We start from the raw sequence: 27,227 nt of genomic DNA, 5'->3' as shown, positions 1-27,227 counted from the left end.
TCAAATTAATGCATCTGAAGTTCATGAATTATGCAGATTTCTTTATTCAAATAGGTGTCGCCATTCAAACAGAAAATAACCAGTCAGCCTTTTTAAAACAAACAAACAAACAAACTGATGGTTTGTCATTTTAAACATGGGAGTGGGTAATTAATGCCATAAAGTTGGGATGGAATAATATTTGCCCGAGCACATCCTATACTCAGGTTCGTATCCAATTAAAGGACGTTAAGTTATCCACATTCATCCCGGAAGTTGAAGTAATGCATATATATATGTGTGTGTGTGTGTGTGTGTGTGTGTGTGTGTATGTATGCGTTACACCTGATGAGTTGTGCTATATAGCAAAAATGATTCCTTAGTGTTTGTATACTGTATGCACAAGCTGTGTCATTATCTCTTACTAGAACGACACAAGTTTATGTAGCAAAATCCTATTTTATGTTTTAGTTGCACTTTATTTTGAAAGCAATAGCCGGAAGTGCTATGTGGAGCTGGATCGTGCTGAAAGTACTCAGGCGGCTAGTTGCCTGTCTAGTCTATCCCTGTCAACAATACTGCAACCTGAGACGGGATAGCCAGCCAGCCAGTTGGCTAGCTAAGTAAACCAGCTAAGTTAGCTGCTCTGCTAACCAACTGTCACGACTCGTAATTTTTCCCTTAAGTTGGCGGGATACACTGTGTTAGAAGTTGTTTCGACAAGCGTGGAGGGAACGCTGACTTTATGGTTTGGTAAGTTGTCTGCAGTTGGGATCAAACAGGCAGCGAAAGACAGGTTCAGACAGTGTTTCCATTTTGTGAGTCCAGGTTCTTGAGTTGTTAGCTTACGGTTGCTAGCCAGCGAGCTGCTTAAGCGTTTGTTTTCCCTCTTGTTTGAAGTCTGTGGGAATTCCCAAACAGCTGAATGCAACACGCTCGTTCAATGCGTCTGCACACTTCTGTTTTTTTCCGTTCTCCTTCTGTAAGTTAAATGTGCCTCCCTGCTGTTGGGAGCAAGCCAACTCTTATCTGTCGGTAAACTGGACCGGGCACTGTCGAGGTAATTTAGGTGAGCAGACATGACATGAGGAAGCATTAACACTTGTTGCTGAGATGGAAAACTACCAAACTTAGAAAGCTCATTTATTGGCATTGTTGTTTAGATTTAGTTGTATCATTGTGTGTGTGTGTGTGTGTGTGTGTGTGTGTGTGTGTGTAAGTGGTTGGGATGCTTGGTTTTCTGTAGCATCCAGTAGGTCCACATTAAATCTGGGTTATGGTTTACTGTGATATAAAACTGTGGTTACCTGCTTCACTGTTGTAAGTTGCTTTTAAATGTCAAGATCACCTAAAAACCTGAGCCTATTACATTATGTCCATAATATTACAGCAAAATATTACAGCCAGGCTAAACTCAGTCTAAAGTTTTCTTAGAGAACAGTATCGCATATTTCACTGTTAAAGTCCAGTGAAAGCCTGTGGATTGTGATGTATATTTTATGTGACTTTACCATAGGTGAGAACTAAATTGCGGTAATGCTCATCTTCTTTTAGTTGTTCTGTTGTCTGCGTAAGGAAATTTCCTCTGCATAACTGGCTTAGCCGGGTTATTGACTCATTGTCTTTAAAAAGTTAAAGACAGTAAGTGAGTCAGGGCTAAAACAAAACAAAATGCCTCCATGCCCTGTGCCCTACTGTCCTGCATGTATACTCTGAAATATGTCTCTAACATTCGCAGGATCTCTTCAAAGTTGACTATTTAACATCTTCGGCTTGAAGAAATGCTCTTTTCAATTGTTATGTGAGGCTTGCGGTAATGAGTCGGGCGTAGGATACTCGGTGGTGTGTCTAAGCCTATATAAGGCAGACGGCTCCTTAATCCCCGCTGTGCTGCTCGTCCCACCATCACAGTGGATGTTTGGCATTCCATCTCAGCGAAGGTGTTTCCTGCCACTATCTAAAGTTCACGTTTTCAGCATTTTCAACAGTCTCTGTTAGTCAAGCGCAAGCCTTCGTGGCTCTGCTTCCTTGTCTGTCCAGTTTTTATATTTGTATTTTTTTTTTTCTTTTTCTTTTATGAATCATGGACTTGCCCACTGAGTATTTGGAGCTTATCAGCTGATGTGCTTGATAAGACGCACAACGACAGGGGCGATCGTGTAAAGACATGACTGGCACAGAAAAGGACACCAAACAGCAATGTTTATACTTCCAACATTTGCTGATTGAAGGCATTTAGATGCAGTAGTGTGAGGACTGCATTGGCGATGGCGTGCTTGTACTGATCGAGGACATAATGCAAATATAAGAACGGGAAATAACAAGCATATACGAGAGCAGAGTTGATGACTTTTCTTGTGCACTAAATATATATGGGTGTGCCTGTGTTTACTGAAGTCTGTGTCAGTGAAAACATATCATCTATTTGCTGCTTTTTGAAGGCGTGAGAACACCACAGCAACGCATTTGGACCGCCCTGTTGTATCCCTGCTGTGATTTCTCTACCGTAGCCTTCAGCACGACAGTCTTAACTTGTGAACAGCCTGTCTGCTTTGATGACGCAAAGTGTGTATCTCTTAGGCTCCTTCGACTCCTTCCTCCCGTGTGATATGACATCACGACTCGGTTACAGGAGAAGCTCAAGCTCTACAGAAGACGGTTGACATCTGGTCAGGTAGGATATTATATTCAGGATTTTGATCAAGCGTGCCATTATTTATATAAAAAGAAAATTCAGTTTCTGCATAGCAGAGTAACTCAGCACAACACGTGGAAAGCATTATCAGATGTGGAGAAGGAGTTTCTTAAAGGGCCTTTGTGTTCTTTTCTATCTTCATTATTGCTTTATAACAACAGATAAAGCTGTTTACCAGCATACTGTGTCAGAGATTAGTAAGTTGATCTTTAGTCATCTCATATTTATCACTAAACCTCCTTTTGACTGAATAAGCATTTCAAAATAGACATGCAGAAGTTCATTAGGGGTGGAGCTGAATGTTTGATGGATGGTGGTCTGGTGTGAGTTTGCACTGGAATCTCCCATTTACTGTCTAAGAATGATGTGCGTGTGTTAAAACCGAAGCAAAAAACAATGACATTGTACAGTTGTCCGGTTCCTCCTTGTGTCAGTTGCCACATGAAAAGTATGCAGTCCTGATCACCACTACACCAGTATCTCAACTTAGTCACACACATTTTACAAGCTAGTTTGATTGCACTGGTAACGACAGCCAAGGAGATAAGGTTAATGTCAGTTGTTAGAGTCGACCAACAGGTCAAACAAAGGCAACAATTGTGCAGGTTACAGGTTTTAAGTACAAGTAACATTAAAACATTTAAATCAAAACATTAAGTAGATAAACTAATGTTTAATGTGTCTTAAAATACAATAAAACACATTTAAATAGCCATTGGAAATATGTTGTAACTTTTCTCTGACACGGCTGCTGCTTTTTTCACATCAGGCATTTTCATATGTCACTGCAGAAAAAGCACAGGCACAGTAACATTGCTTTTGGGCTCATGGAAGCGTGAATGTTCAATGCATCATAATCACAGTTGATGTTATTAGTCCCACCTGTGCTGCTGTGTGCTAAGCCATTATTAAATGACCCGTGTCATGTAAATGTACAAGACAAACACTTACCTTTTATTGGTGTCCGCTCTTTTTTAGCACTAAATATGTCCCGCTTTAACCTAACAATCAATAACCTTTGGCAAAATAATATACATTACTGTACAAAAGTCTTGAGCCACTCATCAGTTCTTTAGATTTTGCTTGCAATGAGTTAGACTTTTTTTTTTATTTATTTTTTTATTGTTTTTAAAGCAGTAGTTTTTGTTGAAGGTATTTCAAAGTTGTTCTTTGGACTTTGGCTGCTTTTTCACTAATTTTCAGTCTAGTGCTTTGTATTTTCTAAAGAATGATTTCCTCAATTTTTATTTTTTTTGCTAAGCATCAGCACTGACCTATGAATCATTTAAGAGTAACAAAAGCTGCCTGTAACTCATATGAACCAGTTTTGTGTCTTCACATGTCAGACAACTTGGCAACAAACCTGATTTTCAGCATGATAGTGATCCCAAACACACCACTTCTGCGCTTACACCTTACATGGATAGTGTTCTACTTTGGGTTTTCTATCAGTCATGCATTGGCCTCCCCAGAGCCCAGACTTCAACATTATTAGTGTCAAATCCTCTCGATAGAGAACAGAACAAAATGCAGCCAAAATCCAAAGACGAGCTTTGAATGTCCTTCAAGAAACCTGGAGAACTGTTTCTGAAGATTTATAAGAAATTACAAGAAAGCTTGAGAGACTTCTGCCTGTGTTTTTTTGTTGTTGTTTTTTTTACATTTCAATAAATGACTTCAATTGTTTTCATAGAAAATTTTAAATAAAGATGGCTCAAGACTTTTGAACAATAAACTTGTGATGTAATATCAGGCACTCCCAAGTTTACAGTAACAGCTAGATTAGGGGATTGTTTAAATCCTTACATTTTTAGATTTTGTGCAGGTACTTTTTTTGTTGAGGATCTCAGTAAGTACTATTAGTTTTTATTTTCTCTCTGATAGGGTATTTTATCTTTATGCTTAACAAAAGGTGTTGTTCAACAGGATGGCTGCTCAGGTGGAGGTTCAGACTACAGAGGTAGGAAGGACAGTGGCAGGAGGACGACATCACCTGACTCCCCTGACAGACTCCAGCAATAAGAGCCTCATTGACATCCCGTCTGTCAATCAGCCGCAGCTCATCGCAGCTGAACCAAACAAGCCTGCCCCAAGCACCAAGCCGCGACTTACTCCCAAACCTTTTTCTGTGGAGAAAAATCCTACAATTAAGCCCATACTTGCCCCAAAGCCTCAAACTAAACCCCGACCTGAGTCCACTCGCCTTGTTGGATACAAACCAGAGCTTCCAAGCAATCCAAAACCACAGCAGCCGGTTTCCAGCAGCAAACCCAGACCACTTTTAACCAACCCCAACCGTCCTGCCTCTACCTCCTTTCGATCACCCACTAAGTTGAACACTGGACAGACAACAAAGCTAGTAGCCCAACCATTTAAACCAGCTCCTCCACATGACACTGGAGGCCCTAGCAGACCCACCCCTCCTCCTGTGCCAGCACAGAGGCAGAAACCCTCAACATCAAGCCTGGCTTACTCAAAGAGCTTTAAAAAACTACCAGCAGCAGAGTGGTCTGGAACCACTAATAAAGAAGATGAAAAAGGCCACAATGCACAAGGTAAAGTTGGAACCTCCCTTACTAGAGCAAAGTCCATGGGCTTTCTTCTTGATGCAGGGCAAGAAAATGAAGGAAAAGAAAAGGCTCAGCCTGAAACATCTGTGCCTCTGCGACCACATCCCAGAGGCTCCAAGCCCAGACCTGTATCAGCCATTTTCCCCGGCAGTGCAACGAAGACAGAGACCCCGGTTCCTGCTCCTCGCTCGGCTGGGAGACGACCCCTTTCAGCTGATCTCACTTCCAAATTTGGGTCTATTGGTCTTTCACTGCACCGGAAATTTCCTGAAGCAAATACAGTAGACAACACTCCAGAGGGAAAAGCACTACCACAAAGTACTGATGATGTCTGTAATCCTATCCTCTCAGACCAAAGCAACAAAAACAAAGAAGAAATGGCTGCAAAAGAGACCGATGAAGACAAGCGCAGGGTTAGCGTCAAGTCGCGAATAAGTCTTTTGCTCGATTTGCCGTCTTCTCCTGGGGTAGCTGCCACCGGCCATGGTTCAGATCTTCGTTCTCCATTGCAGCCAACCCCTGAAGGTGAACCAGCAGTTGGTGTTAAACAGCTCATCAAGCAGCTGACAGAGGATACAACACCGACTCAGAGCCCTGTCCTTAAACCAGCACTGAAGCCCCGTCCCTTGCCCCTTGACCTAACCAAAAGGTAAGAGCTGCTCATACTGTCCATGTGCTTTGCTTTTTGTTCTGTGTTCCACTGTCATGCATGGCTTTTGTCTTGTGTGATGTATGTTCAATAGGTTTTCAGCCGAGAGGTCACCTGACCCTGTTTCCCTCACTGAGGCAGAGGACCATCATTACATCAGCAAAGATCCTCAGAAGAGGGTAAGAGAGGGCGTGAGCTTTGTAGGAACTGGTTTCTGTTGGGCTCGGTCTGTGTTTAACAGGCAAATGAGGGTAACAATGAGAAACTGTGTCACCGTGTGGTGCTTGGAAAGTTTTTCATATGGTGTTGCTCAGCAGAGTTTGATTTTAGTGTGTTTGTTACCATTTCCTGTTTGATTGAAACCCATGCAATATAACATAAAGACGGAAAATACAAAAGAAGCATAGGAGAATGAGCAGTGTGCAAATAGAGGTGAAGCCTCTGACGCAGTTTAAACTAGAAGTGAAGTAGGGAGACACAAATTCAACTCATGCTTTAGAGCTATAGGTACTCTATAATTGTATACACAACTGGGAAATTCATCTTTATTTACCTGTTGAAAAGCACTTGCATTTCCAGTGGACCAAAGCGCCTCTGCATTCATGAGGAAATTTCTTTCAAAGAAATAGGACATTACAGTAAAATGAATTGCTGCCATAGACATGCAAAGCTGTGAAACCTAATACTGCTGAGACATTAAACATCCCCAGTGACTGCCAGTTATGAAACACACAAAGAAGAGATCAAATAGGAAAGGTCAATGCTGAGAGACTTTGATTACCACCTCTGCACCACACCCACTGTTATGAGCCCTACGTAGAACAAGAGGATGCCGTTTGTGCCCTGCCAATTGTTCTCTTGAACTCCTCTGTGTGCTGTATTGTTGAATGTTCCATTGCCAAGTCCCATTTATTCTGGCTTATGGTTTTATAGCAGTAAATAGTACCTAAATTCATAACTTTTTAAAAAAGCTTTTATTTCCTTCAGAAGATTCCAGCTGAAAGAAATTCTGTAATAGCTTATCAGTTCCATAACTAGGCAATAAGTTGTGAGCATGCTTCTGCAACTTAAGAATTCTCAGTATATCTCTTAATTTCCCCAGGCTGAAGAATCAGCTATCACTCCCAGTGACCAGAAGACATTTTTGGATTTAAAAGATTCCCAAGAGCAGCTCAAAAAGGTCTCCACGCCTGAAGGGCCTGAAGCAGGACAGACATTTGTTGCTGTTTCCAAGGAAATTGGTGCAGGCAGTGGAGTCCAAACGGTGCGAGCATCCTTGTTTGATAATGTCGTGGAGAGGCACAGCGTGGTGTTGATGGATGATGGCTCATCTGTTGACACGGCCAAGGATTTGCTCAGCAGCACGTCTCCATTTGATAGAACAGTTACTGAAAATAACGGGGCTTCAGTCACCGCTAACTACAGCCAGCCTTTATCGCCATCATGTTTTCAACCCGTATTACATGCCTTTGACACAGTGCAGGCTGTCGAAGAGAGTCGGGCAGTGAGTGTGAGCGTCCCATCAGCTCAGTGGGAGGATAAAGCCATGACCCTCCGTTCCAGACGCTCAGAAGGGAGCAGGCCTCTTCCAGAATGGACCAGTCCTGCACAAGAACAGCCACCTTTGGCACCTTTGATGCCTCAAACACAGCCACGATATCTGAGGATAGGAGCCTTACAGAAGTGGACCACTACAGGTCTCAACCAAGACGTAGATATGGAGACAGGGATGCTAAAGGAATCACAAAGGGAAGGACAAGTGGCTTTAGATAAAGACAAGGAGAGACAAAGAGTGGCAGAACAGGAAGAAGTGTCTGCAGCACCTAAACGCTTGAAGATGCTGCAGGCAGACGAAATGGCAAAACCCAAGGCAACCTACTTTGCTTTAACCGGACAAATACAGGAGCCAGTTTTTCTTGGGGGTGCAGGGACAAACACTGGGGACATGACTAGCCCCTTTGATGACTTCTTAGGGATTTCTCTCCTTAGTGGCCCTCAAGGGAAGAGTCTTCCAGTAAGGGGGAGCCCGTCTTTAAATGATGATCCTTTTGGAAAAACAACTCCATCGCAAGAGCAAGTTAAAGATTTGATGATAAGAAGCCACAAGTCACCCAGGGAGAGCAGTTTAGCCTCAGATGGACAGAGTAAAGAGGAAAGGCTAGAAGCTGAAAAGAAAAGGGAGCAAAGGAAGGAGAAAGAAAGGCACAGGACTAAGATAAAAGAAAGTGAAAAACAGACACAGCTGGAAATGGAGAAACAAGCACATTTAGAATTTACACGAATGAAAGAGTGGGAGATGCAAAGAGAATTTGAAAGGCAAAGACATAAGTCATTTGAAAAGGAGAAACAAGAATTTGAGGAGAAACAACGTGCCCTGGAAAGGCAGAAACAGATTGCGCTTGAGAAAGCACAAGAATTAGAGGAGAAACAGAGACTTGAAAGAGAGAAGCAAAAGAAACTTGAGAAAGAAAAAAGGCGAGAACTAGAGAGACAAAAGGAGAGACAGCGTGAAAAGGAACAGCAAAAACAAAAGGAGGAAGAGCGGCTAAAACAGTTAGAGCGACTGCAGCTCTCAGAGCTTCAAAGACAGAAGCAGAAGGAAAAGGAAATGCAGCAGCTAAAAGAAAAAAAGGAAAAAGAAGAGGCAGACAAGATGAGACAGATCGCATTAGAGCAAGAAATGTTAAGAATAAAAGAGCTTGAAAAAGAGCGGGAAAGAGAAAAGGAGATGGAGAAGGAGCGTCAGAAAGAGATACAGAGGGAGCTGGAGAAACGGAGACAACAAGATTTAGAAAGGGAGATACAGAGACAGCTAGACAATGAGCAACAGGAACTGGAGAAGGAAAGGAAGAGGAAGGAGGATGTAGAGAGACTTAAAGAGCTGGAAAGATTACAGCTCTTGGAGTTTGAAAAGCAAAAACAGGCAGAGAGGGAGAGACAACAAATTCAAGAGCTCGAAAAACTGAGGCAACTAGACATTGAGCGACAGAAATTAGAAAAACAGAAGCTGAGACAACAGGAACCGGAGAAGGAAAGGAAGAGGAAGGAGGATGTAGAGAGACTTAAAGAGCTTGAGAGATTACAGCTCCTGGAATTTGAAAGGCAAAAGCAGGCAGAGAGGGAAAGACAACAATTTCAGGAGCTTGAGAAACAGAGGCAACTAGACATTGAGAGACAGGAATTAGAAAACCAGAGGCTGAGACAACAGGAACTGGAGAAGGAAAGGAAGAGGAAGGAGGATGTTGAGAGATTACAGCTCTTGGAGTATGAAAAGCAAAAGCAGGCAGAGAGGGAAAGACAACAAATTGCGGAGTTTGAGAAACACAGACTGAGGGAAAAGATGGAAAGGGAGGAGGCAGAACGGATGCGAGTCATAGCCAAGCAACAAGAAGCAGAGAGACAGCGACTAAAAGAGAAGCAGAAAAAAGAGGAGCAAGAGAGGCTAAAGTTGGAGCCATCACGTCTGAAACCCAAAGTTCTTGATCTGGACTCTGTGCTCAGAAATGAACCAGTGTCTAAGTCTACTTCTCAACGTAGCGATGCTGCAACCCGCTGGAAGGAGCCTTACAAGCCTAACATTCTTGACATAGACTCCTTTACATCTCAAGCTCAGCTCTCCTCTAATAATGACTTGTTTCCTTCATTGGGAATGCAGGGACTAAATGCTGACTTTGGGGGTAAATTACAGCCTACATCTGAAAGTGACGTTAGCTGGAAGATACCATCACAGACTTCAGTAGGTTTCTCAAACCCAGTATGGACGACGCCTCCTCAGGACCCCTGGGAGCTGCGGTCAGTTGAGATGTCTGTGGACCAGCCTAAGGCTGAATCTAGAAAACACGCTAACAAACACAGTCCAGAACAGCTCCTTCTCGATCATGGGGAACGCATCCCAACTCAACAAAGGCCTTGGTCTGCTTTCCTGGATGAGTCACCCCCTTTGGGCCCTTTTCCTGGTTCAGAGGTTAAAAGTGTGAACTCCCCAGGTGGACTCCCCACCATCACTCCTGCAGAGCAGATCTGGTTGCCCAGAGAGCTACAGCCACAGAAGATCAGGGGAGAAGCACAGGGCCCGAGGAGATCACAGGGGTCCAAGGTGAGTGACATAAATCAATTGATCAGTTCCAGAGGTGCCAATGAACTACCCGCCCCCCTTTCTACCACACTTTACTTTGTGATTATTGTAGAAATCAGGTTGTCATTTTCTTAGTTTGTCAGTGCAGATGGAGTCAGATTATCACACAGAGACATGCAGTCTTGTGAAAATACAGGTCATTTTGTGATATCTTACAGAACAATCTGTTCTTGTAGACGTACAAACCATCTAAAACATAAATATAGCTTCTCATGATGTAGGTGGTATCATATATTTTTCACCCTGTCATTTTAAAAGCTCACCAAGTTGCCAACGCAAAAGCATACGCAAAATACTTTTTAATATTTTTTTATTTTTAGCGTGCATTATTCTGTGTGCCATCATTCCCTGATTAAATTGGTTGGAGAAAAGAGGCTCTAGCTGAGTTGCCATATTGTAGTTGAGCTAGGTGACGCAGTGGCTAAATTAGTCTAATTCTTGCTTCTTAATAACTACAACAGGCTGTGTCACCATCAAGCAAAATGCAAATAAAATTCAAGTGAAAAAAGGAATATTGATTCAGCACTGCTGCTTCTCTTTCATGATTCCTTAGTATTATCCTCATGTCTGCAAGATATCTAAGGAGTACTTAGATTTGATATAAAGTATTTACAACTATAATGTAGTAAGATGCCTCTTGCATCCAGTTAGATTGCAGTGTATCTGTGTCTGTTCAGACTCGTATAATACATGTAGTGAAGACTTTGAAGTAATTAAAGTTAAACGCATTAGGTGTTTGTGACAAAAGGTATTTGTGACTGTGGGGGCAACATTTAACCTTTCACCACTGAATTATTATCACTTGCATTTCTTGAGTCCCATATTTTAGGTGCTCCTGAGATACTGTGTTCACAAGAATGGGTTAAAGCAAAAAAGCTGATTCCTCAGGCCATGTCTAGATCATAATGATGTAGACATGGCCATGCATGGTAATTATTACATTATAAACCATAACATGTTTTGGTTTTAGAAACAAAAATCAATTTGTTGTTAGTTCCAGTTAGCCACACTCCTGTTACCTTGAGGAATTGTGCTTCTGTTTGAGCAAGTGGCGTTGCACTGCTGCATTGGTGTAATAGATACACCAACATTACAAAAACGTGGCCAAATTACGGTCACACTTCACAAGAAAGCAATAAACTGACACCTGAGCAGTGTTTAAACGTGAGTGGAATGAAGTTCACTTTATTCTGTCCAGCTTCCAGCATGACAATGAGCAGCTTTTTACTGTTATGAGGTGATGTAGTTGGATTGCGGTGTTCACTTTGGATCCTCTATGCTGCTCAGGAGTTGAATAGATTGCGGTCTCGGAGTGTGTCACGACGATCGGTTCCTGCAAGTAGTGCCGTGGATGGAAGCCCTTCCAGGATGAGGAGTCGCAGCGCCCACAGAGAGCAGGACCTGCAGAGCAGGGTGAGTCAGGCTGCTGCTCATTTTCTGCAGCATTTTATTACAAATGACTGTTTTCACTCAGCTCTGTGGAAACAGAGAGCGTAGTATGCGGTGCCTCATGCACTGAAGATCGTATTGGAATGCAGCTTGCTCACTTGACATGAAAATGCTGCTGGGCTCACATAGTAAAGAGCTGGTGACTAATGTTGAAAGCATGGACGTCCTAGACTCACCTCTGCCCATCCCACATTACATTCTAGGGAAGTGGTGCTCAAACACCTTCTCAGGCCTGTACGTCAGGATTGGATCAGACAAATGATTAAGTAAAGATTTTCACTGCTGATTTATCAGAAACCTGACAGCAGGGCTCAGAGAAACCTGTGAAGTGAAATGGCATGTAATGATTATGTGTTCTGCAGGTATTTGTGTAACCTTGCTACTTGATTTTGATTGGTTAGAAGTTATATTTGGTTATAAACTTGTAGTTCACCTCTGTCTTTATACCACTGTGAATGGAATAGCCTTTGCTGGGAGCGATAATGCTGTCTGTATATGTAGTTGATATTTCTTGGAAGACTTGATGGGATTTGTTCAAAAACAAAAGTTTATTTAGTTTCAGGGATGCAGTTATTGTGATTTTTGGTAATCAAAGGTCTCTTTGACCTCATAAAACACCTTTTTGGCCATAACTCTAGAAATTTTGCCTAATTTGTATGCTAAATTTAACAAAAATGTCTAGTAAGACAAAATGTTCTGATTTCAAAAGATTGGCGGTGAAATGTGGACAGACATCAATGTAAGCTGCTGCTTGACTGGTTGGTGGAAGCAACTTCAAGGTGGTAATTCCGGTTTTATATTTTTAAACATGTAAACAAATGTGTCTGCATGTTATCAACTCTACAAATTACATGCACACTCATATTATTATTACATTTAAGGGTGGACAGTGTTTATTAACGATACAGGGTTGGGTTCAGGTTGCGCTTTGTCACTGACACTGTAATTGTAGGCTCAGGTTGAAGTACAGTCTGTTGTGCCTTATCATTACACAGGGAGATCAGATTAAGTCACCACAAAGGTCAAGGTCATTACCACCATCTAGTGGTTGTGTTTTAGTTTGCAAGAATCAAGTGTTCCGGGTATCTGAATTATTCCTTGTTGCCATTTCCAATGCTTGTTTGAAAAAAAGCTTTTCAAATGACCCTATGTAAATAAAAAAAAGTGCACAGTTTTACATTTTAGCTCAGACAACTTTACACATAGTAGAAGAACCGCTGAATTAGATTAGATTTTTAAATTGTTAAAAAATAGTTCTAAAGAATCGTACAGTTTGAATGCATTTGTCTCTGTCAGTAGGCCACAGACACTACACAAACATGCTGCTTGTGTTAATACAGATTTCTAACTAATAATGAGAACATTTGCCATCTGTCGCTGCTCATTTTGTCAGTGAATTGGTGTAAAAGTAAAGCTTTCCAAAAGTAATGAAACGGAATATTACACTGGAATAAGGCTGCAGCTAACAATGTATTCATCATTATTGGCTCTAAAACTCACTGTCATCCAGTTTAATTTCACTTTAGACAAAACAGCATCAAATCAAAAGCTCTGTCATTTTCTTCTTACTCAAAAGTAAGAAATGATAATGCTAAAATTACACAATTGCTCAGTTCTGGATCATTTTTTCTGTTTGTTAATAAATTCAATATTTCTACTCAGTAGTGATATTTTATTCATGGTAGCAAGAATTCAACATGTCAACATTCAGCATCAGAATATGAGCAGAGCATCATTAACACAAATACTAAGGCTTATATGCAGGAGCATGACTTAAAAAAAATGTATTTAGTAATGATAAAAAAACCCATAGGCAGATTCTTAAATCTAGTTAAGATGTTTAGCATATGTAAAATATCACAGATAGTGTTTAAAGCTAAATATGTGGGCGTTGCTGGATATCTGAAATGACTACTTTCCTCAAATTGTATTCACCATAGACTCAGAGACATGAGGTAATAGTAGGGTGGTGACATCACTGGTTTAAGTGTGAGGGTCTGAGGCTGGTGAGTGCAGCAGAGCGGAGATGGGCACCGGGAAGAGAGCTGTGTTGTACATGTGGTCATGTTGTCTCACTCCTTACTGCCTCTGGGTAAGTGACAGCACCACTCATGTTGAATGTGTCTCCATCAGCCGTGCGCGTCTTCTCGTATAGGACTGTAGGAACTCTTGGTTCATATCATATACAGTAGACTGTATGTACATTAGCCGCATCCTATTTCACCTTCTTCCTGTTGTTGCTGGTTGGGTTCCTGGCTGAGTAAAGACTGATGAGGTCAGAAGAGGGGAAGAGATGAGTCACTTCCTAGCAGATCGTTTTCAGTACTACGATGAGGAATATTTGGTCAAAAAGACATCAATAATATGTTGATTGTTGGATGTTTCATGTTTTATTATATCACTTCCTTGTCTTTAAATCTTTCTTTTAAAACTAATAGTCTGAATAATATCAATCAAGGAAGCTTCAAATATTAGTTGGCTCTGTGTGCTTTTCATTATAAATTTGCTGGTATGGCCAAAATACTTAATGCAATACTTTATCTTGGAGAAATATATAAAAACTATAAATATTATAATTCTATAATTTCTGCTTTTGCTGTGAAATAAAAAAGGAGATAAAGATAAAGGAGATAAAACTGCAAATTAATTATGTAACTGTAATACTTAATTAATTACTTAAATATTAAGAGAATATTGACTATTAATATTTAAACAACTTAACTATTAGCATTGTGGAAAATAACAAAGTGCAAATACTTTGTTACAGTACTTAAGTAGAATTATTTTAGGACTCTATGTGTACTTGAATAAAGTTGTCTGTTATTTTTCTGACAACGTTTTGCTTTTTAATCCATAACTTTTGACTTTCTACTCCTTACACTTTCAAAACAGGCTCATTACTTTAGGGGAAAGTCACTGCATGTCCTCACGACATTAAAGTGATTTGAACATAAATAGAGGGAAAAATAACACATAGAAGCCTTGTAAACAATACAAGCGAGCTACTTTTTACACCGAATATATTTCAGAGCGTGTACTTTTTCACTCTTACTTAAGTAAAGTTGAATTGGTGCTTTCACCAGAGTATTTTTAACACTATTAGTAGAAGTAGCTGTACTTCTACTTAAGCCACACTTGATTAGCCACTTGTTATCAAGCAGCTAATCAAGGGTTAGCAGCTTGATTAGCCACTTGTTATCATTAGGTAGCAGGTAGTGGCTACAGCTAATGATAAAATGAAAATGGTACTCAGTATTGAGTATTTTCCTTAGGTGTACATGTAATTTTGAAGATATGGTAATTAAGGTGTGAGGACTAAATATTAATAAAGTATTAAAGGAGATAGAAGGTTAAAGTTTATTTTGTTGAAATACTCGTGTGTGGCAGTAAATTGGACGGGAAAGGTATGTGAGCGTTTCTATGCTATTGAAATCTTTAGCAGAGCACTTCAAAGAATTGTTAATCAGATTACCTGTAGGGGGCACATGTGGACAGAGATCCAGATTTTAGGAACCCCTCTGCCTCAGTTTGCTCCCAGGTTAAGTCTCTGAAGTGTGTCAGAGTGGCCCACTATGTCTTTATTTAAGGTACAAGTTCACTGGCAGAAGGTGGCTGAAGTGAACAGCATGTGTCAGGAAGTGTTATTCTTTCCTTGTCTGTTGTGGTGTTTGCATGACTCCGACTCTGGGTGAGATTTAAACAAACACTGAGTTGCCTGTTGTGATTGGTGGTTTTGGCCACGTTGCGCAGACAAACTGGCTGATGTGCATACAGTGCAATCCCACTTGCCTGGAGCCACACCTGTCTTTTGTCTCGTCTCTTTTGTGCCCGTCCAATTTATCTACTGATAGCTTTCTCTTAATGTAATACATACACTTGTCCTCATTCCTATCTGATTGTATCACAAACCTCACTTTCTCTGCAGCTTTCTCTCTCTGCTCACATACGCAACCTCGTCTCTATTTTTTCTTTCCTTCTACATGTTGTCTGCATGCTTGCTGTCCTGGCTGTGTCACTCCACTTATGTTTCCTGCAGCTGAATCAAGCTGGAGCGGCAGAGCACCGCAGAACATATATCACCCTCCCCTCTCCCCCCTCTGTTCTGAATCACGGACCTCCCATTCTCTCTCTTTGCCTCGCTCTTGCTCTCTGTCTCGCTCTCTTTGGCTCTGTCCCACACTCCCTCTCTCCACCCAGTTTCTCCTTGACGGTGAGTCCTGTAACACTCACTATAGAGAGCAGCTTGGCTGACGCATTTTCTCCTACCTGCCCATACCTGCAGAAAAAGGCGAGGGGAGGGAAGAAAAAAAAATTCCTTTCTCTGGATCTGACCTCTCTACCACAGCTCTCTCTTCAGTTTCCTCTTTGCGGCGGTGCATTGGTTGCCCTCTGGTTTTCCTCATGGAATACGAATGACTACAGCAGCTTTCTTTTTGCCACCAGCTGCCCTGCACCATTTCTGCTTGCAGCTTTTTGCCAGAAGATACAATAGTTGTGTGCAGTATGAAGATGTAGCCTTGTTGGAAGGGTGGGTGGATTTAACAACTTTTAATCAGAGCCATGTTTCGGGAGAAAAAGATCAACGCCAGCTGCGAGAGTGTGCGTCAGGTCGGCTGTAATTTAGGCTCACATGAGGACAGAGAAGCTCTCACCCGGTGAATTGGCAGAGGTCTCGCAGAGCACTGAGATAAGTGAACGTTTGGCCAAACAGAGAGTATATTGAGGTGATTTTATCATTAGTACTCGTTGTTTTTGTACTTGATTATTTTTAGTAGTGATTTATGTTCTTTAAGCTAGAGAACCTGTTGGAAGACAGTGTAGCAGTGTTTCAGTAAAACTTATATTAAGTGGTGACCTTTCCTAACCTTTATATGGCCACTTGGGTGTTGTGCTAGGAATCTCACAGCAGACATATCTGTAAGCATCGAAATAGACATTAGAAAGCTTCACAATCCACTTAATGCCGACAGCCTGGAGCCTTGAAACAAGAGTGCTGACATCTAAAGTGGGACTGCACTGCAGAAAGGACACTGAGTAAAGAAACTGGGTAGATTTTCTCTCCTGTAACATTCAGACATCATCTGTGCTACAGTGCTGTAAGCAGCAGCATCATTACATTAAGCCTGCTGAGCTCTGTCATTTTCTCTGTCACCTTATACACTGCTGCAGTACTGACCCTGCAACATGCGTCACTGAACACATAGGCCACCATCCCTGGACTGCCACCTCTCCAGCATAACTAGACTCTAATGATTCCCTGCTGCTGCTCCTGCTGCAACAACAAGAGTCCCAGCTTAGCTCACGGGCTCCGTTCAGACACAGCAGGTCCCGTCGTTGGTTGGTTGTGATGGAGTATCTCGGGGGCAAGCTGTCAGTAGCTCAATCTCAGGTGTCAGGATGGGTGGGAAATGTCCGTCGCTCCCTTCACGGGGCACTCAGCTTTTTGTCCACCTCGGCGGAGAGGGGAGGCAGGGGAGAGGACGATACCGGGGACTTCAAGAGAACCAACTCCCTGCGCTCCCTGGCCTCCCGCAGCAGGGAGTCCTTCCGCAGGTTTTCTCTGCGCAGCCAGCAACGCCTGTCCTTACGCAGACGCACGGCACCCAACACCCCCACTGCTGTAAGACGCCACACATACACACACACTTTAAGTACAGAAACATAGCAGGGAAGCACTGCTTCCAACTTTCAATGCTGATGGTTTTGCAAACAGTGAATCGGTGTATCTAGAGATGAGGCACTAATGTGACTCATGAGTTTTACTTTTACATCTGTTGGTGATAAATAAAGCACAAGTGGAATTCAAGTCATTTCATAGCTATGTCCATGTCACTGTATTAACTGCTGCTCCTTCATCAAGTATTTGGTCTCTAGCCAAACATGTGAAGAACTTAACCACATGCTGCCTGATGCACAGCCCTGCTGCTTCTCACCTGTCTATTTTTGTGGATTATCTCCATCTTGTTTTCTTTGGAACAGCGTAGTGTTTGTCTCTCTTTGATTAGCAAATCCGTTGTGCTACCTGTTCTTCAAGTGATATAATTAGACACAAGGACTGAGAAAAGGGCTGATAAACACTGAAATTGTAAAATATGTCTATATTTTATAATATATATTGTTTATTTATTTGTACATAATTTCTGTCCCTTGTAACCTGGTCTGCGTGAAGGACAGATTTAAAAGTCCCTGAGGGACGTGTGCCTTGCAGTGAAGTTGTTCCTATATTCATGTCGACGCCTGTTTGCTCAACTGCTGTCCAACACCTCATGAGTCACAGCACCTAAAGATAAGAGGTGTTTTCATGAGATCTGTGTTGCTATTAGTTGTGTTACCATGTCTAAAGTTAGTTCTACACATCAGCAACTGTTTTTGTGGTCTGTGGGAGTAGCGTCCGCTCCCACTGACTCAGTAAGTACTTGTATGACAGTAAATGATCCCTAATGATTGAAAGCTATTGAATTGATGAGAGGAGGCAGTGGATTTGAAAACTGGAACTACACATTTCTCCCAGAGCACAGAGAAACTGAAGACGGTTGAAAAAGCCATTACCACTAGCACATCTAGACACAAGGCTTCAGTTTCGTGCCCTATTCAAGCTCTCGCTGCTGTTTGTGACACGTTTTTGGTCCGTTGTCTGAGGTGTGAGCTGCATATTACAGTTATACGTAATTATTGTTTTGATCTATTCATTTATTTTTGCCAATTCAAATCGATAGCAGAAATGATACCAGTATAATGTTTATTGTTTATATACTCATCCAGAAAACCAGCCAACTGGTTAATCAGAAAGTAAAGTGTTTATTTTATTTTATTTTTTTAAACTTTTCATTCTCCTGTTTCGAGAGTGATTTCTTTGCAGGTCTCATTATAAGGAGTTGAATCAGTGCTCCATGATTTTCAGTATAGCTGTGGTAGTATAAACAAATGGTTCTGCTCTGACATCTCATAGCCAGAAGTCACTTGTAATCTCAGATGACTTCCCAAAATGATCGGTTTCCAAATCTCCCGACTAAGTACTCTGATATGCAGTTTCTGTTATAACAGATTTTATGTAAATATAAACTGCTCTGAATTAAAATTGTGATTTGTGAAAACATGGTATGTTTTATACCAAAGTGGTACGAATGTGGCCACCACAGACTGTAATTGGAGAGATGTAACCACATCACCCATTGCTTTGCCTTGATGTTAGACATTATGGTCTTTTCCGTGTAGGTGTTTAGGAGCCTGAAGTGACCATCTAATGAGTTATCACCCACTAACTAAGTCTGGTTACCAATAGAGTATGACCAATTTATTTTTATAATCAGAATAGTGGATTTTTAAGCCAACATCTGTCCTTAAAACCCTTTATCTGTCAAGCAAGAACTGCACCGTAATAGATACATGGAAATTACTACCAGAATTTCAATCACTTCAATCACTTGTGTGGGCTGTTGGTGCAGTTAACTGCTTCATAAACAACATTTTTTATTTATTGACTGCAATAAAATAGCTCTAAAAAGCCAACATGGTTGAGACAACCAGTTCAGTGACTCATAATATCTCAGGTGACTCTTGGCAGACAGCTAGCAGTGCTAACTGAATCTGTTGGCACCCACCTGTCACTCAGTAGCCACACCTGTAATAATGCAACCTTTAAGCAGTAATAAAGTTTGAAAGGGTGAAATATAAAAAAAGTACATTAACACTTCAAGTACAATTTTCACAAAGGAAGAAAGTTGGTTGTTTTTTTTTGTTTGTTTGTTTGTTTGTTTTTTTGTATATACGGGAGGATTCCCTTTAAGAGGCAGACACAAAGGGCTATTCAGGAAACTCAAATTTTAGGCACTTCTGCTTTATTTTTCAACATGTTTGTAGCAGTTTCTGAAATTTACAAGATGTAACCATGTATACACGGTGAAGTGAAACACATTTGATCTCAAACAATCTTCCTGTTTGCAAACCAGAAAAACAAACCCCAGACTGAAAGTAATCCTCTAAGTCAGGTTCAGCACACTCTGAGCTGAAATCTTAAGCCAAGTCAGGTTTCTTACATTCTTCTCTCTGTTCTTACGAACTGCTTTGTACGACGGCGAGACCTCGTCTGTATGCAACACTTGTGTAATGAAAAATATATACAGCACTGTTCGGTTTTCCTTGTAGGGTTTCTTGTAATGTAAAACTTCTGACATGCGGCTAGAAAGCCCATTTGCTGGCATGAGATTAGTGCTCACGGGAGCAGTTGTTTTGAATATCTTTTAGGATATTGATATTGATTGCTGGGGTGTACACGAGTGCCCGCCAGGCATATTTTCCCACTCCACCAAGGCCAGAGGGATTGAAGCAGATGAGAATGGAGCGGTGAGTGCTGTAAGTGTGATTGAATGTGTTTTTAGGGCTTTTATTACCCTGACATATATAAGATGGACAATGATAGTCATCCTGAAATACACATACACATTCCTCGATAGCATCAAATTGTGGTACAAGCTTGTATCTTAGACACTGTTTATGTAAACAGAATGACTATATCGAAAGATCTCTGCCCCTGATGTCAGACCATGAGGTAACAGAGCCCTTCCCTTTTCAAGAAACAGCACTGCAGCTACTCGCCTTTCAGTTAACTGCTGAGGACGTAACAGTCACTGCTGCAATCGGCAGCCGGTGCACTATCAAAAAGTTTCCAAGGCCCTGCTCCAGCCCCTTCCTCCGCAGATTGTCAGTCAGACATATTTAGTGATCAGCCTTTTCTTTCCTTCATCCATCCATTCATCCGGGCTTTGTTATGTTGTTTCCCCTGACACACCCTTCCTGTCCAGAGGAAGTTGGCTATTGCTAATGTTATTAAGGAAAAGCCTTCCTCTTGAGAGCTATAGCTGCTAGACCTGTCAGTTCAGTCGGTTTCCTTCATCTTTTCCACGATTACTGCAAAGGTTGCACCTGTGAGTGTTCATTCAGCAAAGGTAATTAACAGCCATAGTGGATATTTTTTTTCCCTTTTTTTTTATATGTGGCATTGTTTGTTTTGGGTGTTTAACCAGTACATCTGTCTAACCTGGCATTGTCTGTTGATTGATGGAGATTTAAGTCAGAAAAAGACACAGAAAGACTCCAGCTAAAGTTCAGTTACCAAGGCTGGTTGAAAGCTGCTATTGTACTGAATAATAAAAGGTAAGAGATTATGAATGAGCCTCTAAACAGCTTTACAACCTCTGCTTTGAGCGCCCTGCCATAAGTACCTGTGTAAAGACTGCTCACTACAACATGTTCCAGCAAAGGCAGTGTTCGTCCTCTGCACTGATCTGCTGAGGGAGTGTTCTGGGCGTGTTTAGATTGAATAGCACACATGTACACATTGGATTGGAATTTTTATCACCAGAACTTTACAAGGCCTATTTTCCTGCAGTGATAGCAGTGTACAGCAACATGTGAGGATAAAACTGAAAGATGACATAATATTAGCAAGTGTAGCTGGAAGCTTTCACAATCAAAACTCCAGAATCTCCATATTTGTAGCTTCACATGCTGGATTATGATCATTGTAGACCAGAGAAGTGAAACATTTTTACTGGCTCTGCCCAGGCGGTGTGTGCATTTTTTTTTTTTTTTTTTTTTTTTATCTTTGCTTCTGTAACAGAGTCACTCAGGACTCAGATATGCAGTTTTTAAGGTTAAGTGTTGGTGCTGTAAGTCCTTGAGAAGAGGTTAAGCTGAAGTACCAAGTGCTTTCTCAGATGCAGGGAGTATTGTTGAATGCCATTCTGGCTGTTTTCGCTTTTCCTGTTGGGAAGGGCTTCGCTGATGAATGATGTCCTGTGTTTTTTCCCCTCACTCTCACACTTTCTTCAGCTGTTTTGTTTTCCCTCAATCAGAATTTCACACAGTCACACTCTTCCTCATGTGCTCATTCTTACACCTGTTTTGCAGCACCCCTGCGTCTCTGCTCTTATATACACAAAGAAAACATTCACAAAGCTTCAAGTACGAGTGCTCTAATCTGCCCTCCGTGCTCATATAAGCACAACTACTGAGCTGCTCTCGCTGTTAAGGGGCCTGGGCAATTACAGAGCCAGGTGTATCAGATTTCTTTGTCCAGCCCTTAGGCAACATCTGAGGACAGAACGATTTTCTATTGTTTTGTTCTATATAGGCCAGGCTTATCAGTTCTTCTGCCTCTGTGAGCTCCGTGTGGGTTTGAGACAGTATGTCCTCTGTGCCCGCCTCATTAAAAGAGGCATGGTTCAGTAGGCAGAAAAAACACACTCGATCACCCAGCCGCCCACCACCATCTCTGTCCCCACTCTGGTTCTGTCTCCATTAAGTCATCCCTTCACCTTCCATTACCCGTCTTACCACTGGTGGCTGCTCAAGCTCAGCAGCATGCTGCTCTATCAGCAACACCGTGTGCTCTTCAGAAGTAATTTTAGTTATGATGTCAATTAGCTACTATTACACTTTATCATTCATTAATGTTTTGTTGCTTGGCTTCCTATTAGGGATGTGAATGGTCCACAGATATTAAAGACTTGTTCACTGCACCCCACTGATTTTTAGCTATTCATGTCTCTCAAGCTGGTTGTCATCATTCATTGCTCTTCTGTTTTTTCCCCCCTAGGTACAGCAGAAGCAAAGTGTCAGTGGTGAAGAGGAGGTGAAGGGCTCAGAAACACCGGTCCGTGAGACTGACAGTCAGTATGGGACCTGGGAGACGGGACTGCGCACTGATGATAGGTAAATATACAATAAAAATGACACGCAAATACAACTAAACTAGGTAAATTAAAAATGTCTAGGCTACTGCAAAACAACTAACTTAGAACAGAGGCCAGGGTTGGGCTGGCCAACACTCCTGCCCCACTACACAGCTTTGGAAAATGTGAAGGAAGACATACATTTTGAACTTTTAACTGCATTATTATATCACTATTTTATTACAGAAATTTCTGTTGTTACAATGGATACACACATTTTTTAGAAATAACATTTTCTGTGATGAGCTACAGCTACCAGAACATGTATTTCTTACAATTGAAGTCATTCAGATAAATTTCTTTTGTTTCCTACATCAGCATTACTTTATCATGTACAAAATACTGAGATGTCCTGCTGAAATTGCTCTTCTCCTTCTCATATTAAGGTATCAGAAGGAGTAAATGTGTACATGACATCCCTGATTTAAAACAAACAAACTAAGATATGGCCAATACTTGTACGACTGTGTGAGACTGCACTGTAAAATGTTAATTCAAAATACTTTGGAAGCAGTGAAATGGGAAAGATGATTTTTATAAACAGACATGTGCTTTAAGATCAGCATCAGACAAAAGTGAGTTTTATTTTAATTATTAATAATCCTACATTAAAAACCAGGAGTCAAGAGTTCAAGCAGCAATAGAGTGATGACCAGTCAAGTCTCCACAGGCACAAGCTTTATCCACACCTGAAAAGGCGTGGCCTTTTGAGACACTGAAGCCCACACACCACCCAAACACAAACAGCTGCCATTGCGAGACCAGCGGATTAGAATGAAAGGCAGAGTGATTTTTTTTTTTAAACCCTGGCGCATTAATCTCTTCATATGTTTGCTGACATTGCACAGCCTGAGCTGAGATGTTTAATAAGTCACAATCTATAAAATGTTCGACTCTGACAAATCAGTGTCATTTTGATTTTTGTTGTTGTGGTTGTTTTGTTTATAAATGATTAAAGCCTGATGAAAGAAGAACTTTAGTTAGCATAATAGCACAAAAAGTTTAGTAAAGATCTTAAATAAAATCAAACAAGTTGATCCAAAACGATTGAATACTATGGTGATAATGTTTGAAGAAGACCAGAAAATCAGCGGCCCATTCAACAACACAAAAGATCGTTTACCTTAAAAAAGACGAAATCCAAACATGATGTAATCCAATAAATATTCCCTATGTAGCAACAGCAGGCTGGAGTGATATGTTTGTAAAGGATTAGTAGAAACCCACAGCGGAGCTGAAATAACTTCAGCTGGAACAACAGATTGTTCTTCTCACTTCATTGCATTACTTTGCGATCCGTTACTGACCTCATGTGGTCAGAACATAACATCACAAAAATACTGAGCACTGATGATAATAATAAAGGAGAGTAAGTTCTTAAAAGTCTGAACACACACTCTACACAGTTCACTTTACTAGGGTTCACTGTTTTCACTGATGTCATGGTTTTGATGAAATGATGAGATCCTGTGGTTACTTAATCCACGCAGCTGTTTTCAGACATGTTTCAAAAATCTTGTTTATGCTAATCATCGACAGTCTGACACCTGCGACTCCCAGCTCAGAAAGTAATCTCAGTCCTTCACCGAAAAAGCCAACTCCAGCACACACACCAGGTGATGTTGCGTCACCGTTTGAAAGCAACAGTCTGGATGGCCTCCCTCCCTCATCCCCACCTGAGAGCCAGCCGCTCTCTTTCCCTGACGTAAGTGCTAAACACAGCTCAATTCTTTTGAACATTGCCAAATGAGCCGGTTTAAGTCAGTAAAGTCTGCTCTGTCTTCACTATGGTGACACACGTCTTCTTTATTATGCTGTGTGTTTATACATTTTGTCTCATGTGTTTTCTTTTTGTGTTTTGATATCCAGGCTCCGACCACCCTGTTAGATACCAGCGTGCTCCGCTCTAGAGCCCAGCTGGGGAAGAAACGAGCGCCGCGGACACGACCCACCAGGGCTACACGTCAGAGTGCTGCACAAGCAGAGGGTGAGGGAGGAACCACTGAGGACTGGCTCTACAGAGACTCCACAGGTTACTACTCCTTACTGCTCCATAAGCCTTTGTATTTACGTTTTAGAGAGGCTAAAACATGAATAAGGTTCTAGATATGCAGACTCCAAAGTGCAGTTCAGTTGTCCATAAATGCCTTTAATCTAGAGTCTCTCAAAAGTTCACCTCCCTCCCTGCACTCTCTTAACTGGCTCCCAAATCACACTTTTCCAACCACAACAACTTTTCCCAGGGAATAGAAGGCTCATGATGTTCCCCTAAATGCAATTTTCCCCGATAAACCGTGGACTGAATTCAGTTCCAGGAACATCAATTTCATTTATTCCAGGAATCTGATTCACAAGTCCTCACTGGGTAGTTGAAGTTTCAGGAAGTTTCAGTTTGAAACAGGAACCATTTAATATTTCTACCAGCATTTCAGTGCAAGTTGGTTTCCTTGTATTTTGTGGTGGAAATACTCGGGCTAATAAATTAACGTGACGATCAGGGTTTGTTCATTTTTGTTGAGAACAATAATCAAGGGAATTTGAGATCTTTACTTGTTTTTTCCGAATTAATTTGCTTAAACCTCCCAAAGCTGAAGCCCTGTTGTGGAAATGCAAATTTAAAAATCCCTGGAGGAGCTTCTACACTTGCTGCACATAAGCTCTAGGGGGAGATTACAGGACATTTGGTGGAAAGTACCTGTTAATATGTGCTCACCGTTCGACAGAGGCAAAGGCTGAGAGTAAAGACGATGACTCAGACTCTGAGGAGAAGCCCAGAGGAGCTGATGCTGCACCGGCTGTTGCGTCGCAGCCACAGAGGGTCGCCCTGTTCCCTGGCATGGACCCTTCAGCTTTAAAGGTGAGCCAGGAACTGTGCGTTCACCTCCTGGCATTGTTTGTCATGTTGCAGTTTTATTTCACAGAGCCTCTTATTTTAAACTCGCACTGACTTTTTAGCAAACTCTTTGTAATGCATCGCTTTTTCTGTCAGGCACAGCTGAAGAAGAGGGGGGACTCTGACAATCAAACTGATGGACCTGCTCCCTCTCCCTCCCAGCTGTCTCGCTCTCCCAAGTCCCCTTTTCTCCCCAGGGCAGCGCGTGTGCTGCCCCCCTCTGGCGGGAAAGAAAATGGGTAAGCAACATCAGCTGAACACAAAACGTTTATTTTATACTTGAGAGAATTTGTCGACTCATCGTTTATCTTATTTTGTAGCCAGGAGGATTCACCCCAGTGGTTGAAAGAGCTGAAATCCAAGAAACGCCTGAGTCAGTATGAAAGTGAGAGCTAAGTAAATAATAAGGTGAGTTAGGTTTTTGGCTCTTCTGTGTGTCTTCTTGTTTTGTAACAAATAAACAGCAGCGGTTCTCATACTTATCTCTGTCTGTCTCTTGAAGGTTGCCTTAACAGATGAATCTGTGTGAAACAGAAGCCTTAACGTTTGACCCAGAGAGTAGGAGGAGGTTGAATCTACAGCTGCTGATGATTTTTTTTGGTTTTTTTAAACCCCCCCACTTTTTTTCTCTCTCTCTCTCTTCTCATCTGGGTCGGTAAATGTGCATGGTGCCTTTTTGGGGGGGGGAAGTCTCTGTCCTATGGAAAAAGAAAAACGAGCATGGAGGAAAAACATCAGGCTGGTCTGCTTACTCCATTTCATGCTTGAAGCCAGGGGCTCCAAAACGAACTTCACACGAACACTTTAAAGAGGGACCAGGAGGAGTCGGGAAAACGAAGACACAGCACCTCCTTTTCCTGGACGAGCTTCATCGCATGCTGGAGGACAATCCAGCCAATCCTTTGCATCCAGTTTCCTCTTTACTCAGCTAATGTACAGGCTAGCCATGTATGTGTTATCTGTAGAGGTTGCTGATTGGAGTCACACAAACTTTGCCATAGGATGACATTTCAGACACTAATGATTTCTGCGTATTGAGAACAAACCTCCACGGTCTTGATCGTCCATGGGGGTGCTGCTCATGTTAGTATCTGTAATCAGGAGATGTTATATTTGTATCCTCATTGATTTAACAAAGGTGGAGAACTCGTTTTGGAAAGGATGTATCACTACAGCAGAGCTGTTCACTTTGATACAGTTACACAGCCTAACAGGGGTGCAGTTGCTGCATACTGTGTATATATTTTTTTGTGATTTATCTTTTTGTCAATGTGTAAGAGGGATGGGACAAACAGCTTTGTATCTGTCAATCATGCACACTCCTAATCAGCACAAACACACTCCTCAGTCTTTTATAAAAACACTAATCAGCCCGTCTTCCCCTTCTTTAGTAGATTGTAGCTGCGAGCATCTAATTTAAGCCATACTCACCTACTTCTCGATCATGTCCTGACAATACTGTTTTTATTTCCCAGTATGTGCAATTTCCCTTTCGTTTTTGTCACTCATTATCCATGCATGTACAATCTTTGCTGTCACATCAGGCTTGGCTCTCGCTGACTGGTTCAGAGGACCTAGATGTTGACTTACACTACTCCAGGGAAGGGGACGGTTCATTCACTACAATGTAAACGACTCCTGTAATGCACCAAACTAATGTGAACATTTGAACTTCAGCTACGCCTCATCTCTGTCTTCCTCTCCACATTTGCCATCTACCTACTTACTCCACACTTCAGTAAAGCACTTTGTCACTTGACGCACTACAGCACGGACACCCACCCACCACCACCCCTTCCCCTCTGGTCTCATCTTCTGTATCGTCGGCCTGCTCGTGCAATGCAAGTGAATGTGTTGATCGAGGCTTCAGAGTGATTGTCCCTGGTGTGTATGTACATGGATGTTTTACTTTGTCATAAAATTCAAGGGTTAATTTTTATGCCCTTTTTTTTTTTTTTTTTTTTAATTCAAAAGGAAAGGTCTATATTGCACTGTGTTGTACTGGCCAGTGTCCTAAAGTGAATAAATTCTTAATAAAATATACTTGACTTGCGTCACAGCCTCATGTAACATGAAAAACTGCATTCTTCTGGGTATTTCTTGAATCAAGTTACTTATTTTTAG

General features: G+C 41.6%; 1 protein-coding gene across 1 annotated transcript; it reads left to right on the top strand.

Annotated features, from left to right (window-relative positions):
• The first annotated feature begins 481 nt into the window (after nucleotides 1–481).
• Nucleotides 482–27,182, top strand: LOC146375618 (uncharacterized). Its single transcript, XM_084945193.1, has 13 exons — nucleotides 482–732; nucleotides 2,560–2,653; nucleotides 4,601–5,893; nucleotides 5,988–6,072; nucleotides 6,996–9,989; nucleotides 11,316–11,441; nucleotides 22,075–22,190; nucleotides 23,750–23,915; nucleotides 24,080–24,242; nucleotides 24,934–25,067; nucleotides 25,200–25,342; nucleotides 25,424–25,511; nucleotides 25,606–27,182. Exons 3-12 carry the CDS (start codon nucleotides 4,602–4,604, stop codon nucleotides 25,497–25,499), a joined length of 5,295 nt encoding a protein of 1,764 aa, XP_084801319.1. The 5' UTR covers nucleotides 482–732; nucleotides 2,560–2,653; nucleotide 4,601; the 3' UTR covers nucleotides 25,500–25,511; nucleotides 25,606–27,182.
• Nucleotides 27,183–27,227: the final 45 nt, after the last annotated feature.

Source organism: Perissodus microlepis, chromosome 12, assembly GCF_051167445.1.
Source record: "Perissodus microlepis isolate ML-2025 ecotype Zambia chromosome 12, ASM5116744v1, whole genome shotgun sequence".
NCBI classification, from domain to species: Eukaryota; Metazoa; Chordata; class Actinopteri; order Cichliformes; family Cichlidae; genus Perissodus; species Perissodus microlepis.
The sequence above is the reverse complement of the archived record's forward strand: the minus strand, read 5'-3'. Positions and strand labels throughout refer to the sequence as shown.